Genomic DNA, 3,857 nt, shown 5'->3' with positions numbered 1-3,857 from the left:
AAGATATTCCAAAATTTAAGAAAATTTTGATAACATTTTGCATCTTTTGAAAAAAATCGTAATTTAAAGTAAAACACCAGGACATAATAGTCAACTTTTAATAACGAAGGTCACGAATTACTAATGCAATTAAGTACTTGTCGCAAAAAATTTATTTATTTTAAATCAATGAAATTCAATGATCAAATCATGAACAAAAGTTACCTTATTTTCGAAATTAGTCTGATTTATTATTTCAAAATTCGCTCGAAAAAAAAACATGTCATTTATTTTTTAATAGCCACACAATGCCTGCCATCCGGTCCGGTTTCGAATCCCAACGTGCAAACGCAACGCCTCGAAGTTCCGGGACAATACGCATTTGGGACACAATCGTTTTCAGGATAGCCGTTGTAGCAGAATGACCCCACAAATCCGACGCAGCGACCTTCATCCCGTAAAAATTCGCCGTCTTCGTGGTGATCATGGAATGCGCCACAGTTTCGCGCGCAGGCGCATTTTCCCGTCGCGACGGCAAACGTGGAGCAATATCCGGTCGGGTCGGAAGCGTTGGGGCGAAGCATGCAAATAACGCTTTGGTCGTGATGTTCGGAATATCGCTGACATTGGATAAGACTGCTGCAAGTTTCGCCGTAGTCTGGAGCGGAGATGACGCCCGTGGCGAGGGCGAGGGTGACGATTACGGCGAAGAGTTTAGTCGACATGGTGGTGGTGGTGGCTGGAAAATTTTGTAAAACTGTGTATATTTTTAAAGGCTTAAAGGTAAGAAAAATTAGAAGATTGTTGAATAGATGAAGATTTTTTTTGCACGTCGAGTTTGCAAAGTATGTAAAAGTAGCAAATACTTGTGTAATTTTTCGGTTCATAGCTTTCGGTTTGGAATAAATTCGAGAACAGAAGTTAGGAAATTGTATCATAGTGTTTGTTTGCAAAGGATAAGTAAGTATTAGTTGATATTTTTGTAATTTTGTAGGTTACGTTCAGTTTGCAATCCATAAATTCAGGAAAATAAGTTAGGGAATTTTATAATTGACCCCTTTATAGTTAAAAAATTTATAAATTACGTAAACTAAAATTGATGAGGTAAACTGAGATTGTATGTAATCTTTACTACATAAATTGCATTAAAGGGTGTTAATCTTGATGTAAAAATAGAGTAAATTCTATCTTTCACATACGTATATGTAAACTTTTTGTAAACTTTGTAATCTTACACAATTTCAGAAAAATACTAAGAGTAATAATTAAAAAACGAGTATTTACTTTGAAGTTGACCTACCTGAAGCAGATGATATGCTGTAAACTCAAGGATAAATTTGCGAGTGACAATTTTGTCCGAAATCCAATTCATATTTATATAAATATTTACTGGTAATTGAGCGTGTTCAATTAAATTAATTGATATCGTTGTAATTAACATGTAATTTTTTTCAAGTGGACTGATTCCGTTAGTCATTAGTTGACGAGATTGGAGTTTCCAAATCTCAGTGTATGCCGTGCCTCTCGCCATATTTTGGATAAGATAAACTCGTCCGATAAGCTGTTTATTTTTGACATGCGTATTTAATTGCATAAAAGTAAAATCATGTTCTTGTACTTTGTAACTTGATGTCACGTGTTTTTCGCGTAATTTTATTTTTCTGTGGGGGATTTACGCTGGAATGATCCGGTCTTAAAAAACACCGAATGATGAATTGTCTGATGAAATTTGTACCAAATTTGCATGCACATTTACAAAATTGCGAATTTTATTTGCGTCCCTTGATTTTGACAATATAAAAAATATGGCAAAATAAAAGTAATTAATTAATGCTGTCACTAAATATTCCCCGTCAGCGCGCCAACCGAGGAGGATTTGCTCGTGCACGAGCTCCTCTAAATTTATTTAATTTTTATTCTAATTTTAATAAATTTAATTGGTAATATCTTCGATTATAATTGGAAATGTGTGAAAATCCCTCATCGTCAAGCTGAACAACTATTTCAGCCAAAAAATTGCATTTTAAATCTTTATTTTAGAAAATTAGAATTACCACGTGGCTTTTGCCTGTCCACTCGGTTGGTTGGGGAATCAAAATTGGTTTGTATTTCAAAATTAGGTTGGTTTTTTGGTGCAATTTTTCCAACAAAAATAGTTTTAAGTAAGTAAGCTTAAGTTGACATAAATTATAATTGGCTAATGATTTGGAATTGTAATAATTACAAGTATTGTATCTAAATTTACAACTTAACCAGACTTGGTATGCAACCAACTTTGTCGCGTTCCTTAGAGCTGCGAGATGGTTATGTTTGTTTGTTCATCTTGCTAAATTATTAATTTGTTGGTAGAAGTATTGGCTTAGAGAGGATGTAAACTGACGAAACTAGGCAAGTAAGTTACTTTAATTTGTTAAAATGTTTAATTTAGAGCCTCCTTCTCTAGTGTTAAGCATAAAATTTTGTATTTCTTGTACTAATAAGCCAGTATAATAAAGCGTTCATTCATTCATTCAAATATTTGTAATGTATTCGAAAAATATTTGAATAGTTTAGAAGACAGTAAGTTGTTTTTAAAGTTTTTTTTATATTTCTTTTAGCTTTGTCAGATCGCAGAGTCATCGTTAAGAATTCACAGTAAATACATTTCTTCGGATTTAATAATGAGATGGAAATATTTGCATAATGAGGCAATTCACGTAGTCCTTGCTAACTTTGTAAAATCTGTAACTTTGGCTGGGGCAAGTTGACAAAAATTTGCAATTTATACAGAAAATAATGAGACTATTCAATAGTAATTTCCATGAATAGAAACATTGCATAAAACAATGTTTGCCAAAATTGCTTGCCAAAATTATATATATATGTTAATCTAGTGACATAATAACGCAATTCACGCAGTCCTTAGTAACTTTGTAAAATACGTCAGTTTTACAAAATAATTTTAAAAACTTTTGCAAAATAAGAAGGCGCCCTTGATCTGAGAAAGTTTGCAAAAAATTTATAAGCTAATTTTCCTTACAAATGTTCAGAAAATCTTTGGAAAAGTTTGTAAGTTTACGGGTTTTATGGATTTTACAAAGTTACCAGCCTTGCGTGAATTGCTTCAACCTTGTAAATCATCCCACGCAAAACATTGGATCTACATTGTAATTAAGAATGTTATAAAACTACATTTAATAAAATACTTTAAAAAAAAGCTTGCTTAGCTGAGGCGCTGCTAAAAGTAAAAAACAAGTCACCCGCATTACCGTTAATATATTAAATACATACATACATATATCATAATGTCGCAGGAGTTGGTGGCTTTGCATCACCGCAAGGCCAAAAATTTTGATCGTTTTATACTCAAATTAACCATTTATTGCATACACAAGAAAATAAATGTCGAGAAGAACAGTTCATCATAATTTTTACGAACAAAGCACTGCATATTTAAACAATTACACTTTCGAATGGGGTATAAATTTGATAAGAGTACTTAAACTTATACACTACAATACTACCGATAATAATTATTAGCATTTCCAAGCTAGATATAACAATGGACGTCAGAGACTGTTGAAAGAAAGCGACGTGGACAACAACCAGAACTACACCAATTAGCCCGTTCAGATTCCAAATCAGAAAGAAAGTCTTTCGCGTCGTCGAACTTATACCCTTTAAATTTAAATACATTGAAAAGTTAAAGCTTGACGTAATTGATTTCTCGGTATTATTATAAATGAAGTCGAATACTTACGTAGAGTGTCGACAGACCCAGCACAAATCCAGCCAATAATCCCATTACTGTGATTGCCCCGCTTATCACAAGAGCATGGTCCAGTGATAAAACTCGATTTTCTCCAGCAATCCCATAACTGAACAACGCAACCGTCATC

At 33.2% G+C, this 3,857-nt stretch overlaps 1 protein-coding gene and 1 long non-coding RNA gene across 3 annotated transcripts; both read right to left on the bottom strand.

The window, feature by feature from the left end:
• Window positions 1–203: 203 nt before the first annotated feature.
• Window positions 204–1,398, bottom strand: LOC110856281. 2 transcript variants are annotated; one of them, XM_022104760.2, is made up of 2 exons: window positions 1,280–1,398; window positions 204–718 (listed from the first exon to the last, which is right to left on the bottom strand). In XM_022104760.2, the coding sequence occupies exon 2, from the start codon at window positions 702–704 to the stop codon at window positions 267–269; it is 438 nt and encodes a 145-aa protein (XP_021960452.1). In that variant the 5' UTR covers window positions 705–718; window positions 1,280–1,398; the 3' UTR covers window positions 204–266. The 2 variants fall into 2 exon arrangements, with proteins under 2 accessions (XP_021960452.1, XP_035712931.1); XM_035857038.1 differs by having other exon boundaries at window positions 1,264–1,382.
• Window positions 1,399–3,323: 1,925 nt separating this feature from the next.
• Window positions 3,324–3,857, bottom strand: LOC110856416. Its single transcript, XR_002548569.2, has 2 exons — window positions 3,719–3,857; window positions 3,324–3,636 (listed from the first exon to the last, which is right to left on the bottom strand). It is a non-coding gene; the product is annotated as an uncharacterized LOC110856416 (long non-coding RNA).

Source organism: Folsomia candida, unplaced genomic scaffold, assembly GCF_002217175.1.
Source record: "Folsomia candida strain VU population unplaced genomic scaffold, ASM221717v1 Fcan01_Sc015, whole genome shotgun sequence".
Classification (NCBI taxonomy): Eukaryota; Metazoa; Arthropoda; class Collembola; order Entomobryomorpha; family Isotomidae; genus Folsomia; species Folsomia candida.
The sequence above is the reverse complement of the archived record's forward strand: the minus strand, read 5'-3'. Positions and strand labels throughout refer to the sequence as shown.

What these genes read in the sequence shown, in the direction of transcription:
- LOC110856281 (XM_035857038.1), bottom strand. Translation starts at nt 1,351, where the DNA reads ATGAATTGGATTTCGGACAAAATTGTCACTCGCAAATTTATCCTTGAG. An exon ending in TCAGGTAGGTCAACTTCAAA is followed by an intron (nt 719 to 1,263) that starts GTAAATACTCGT and finishes AAAATTTTCCAG; the next exon opens with CCACCACCACCACCATGTCG.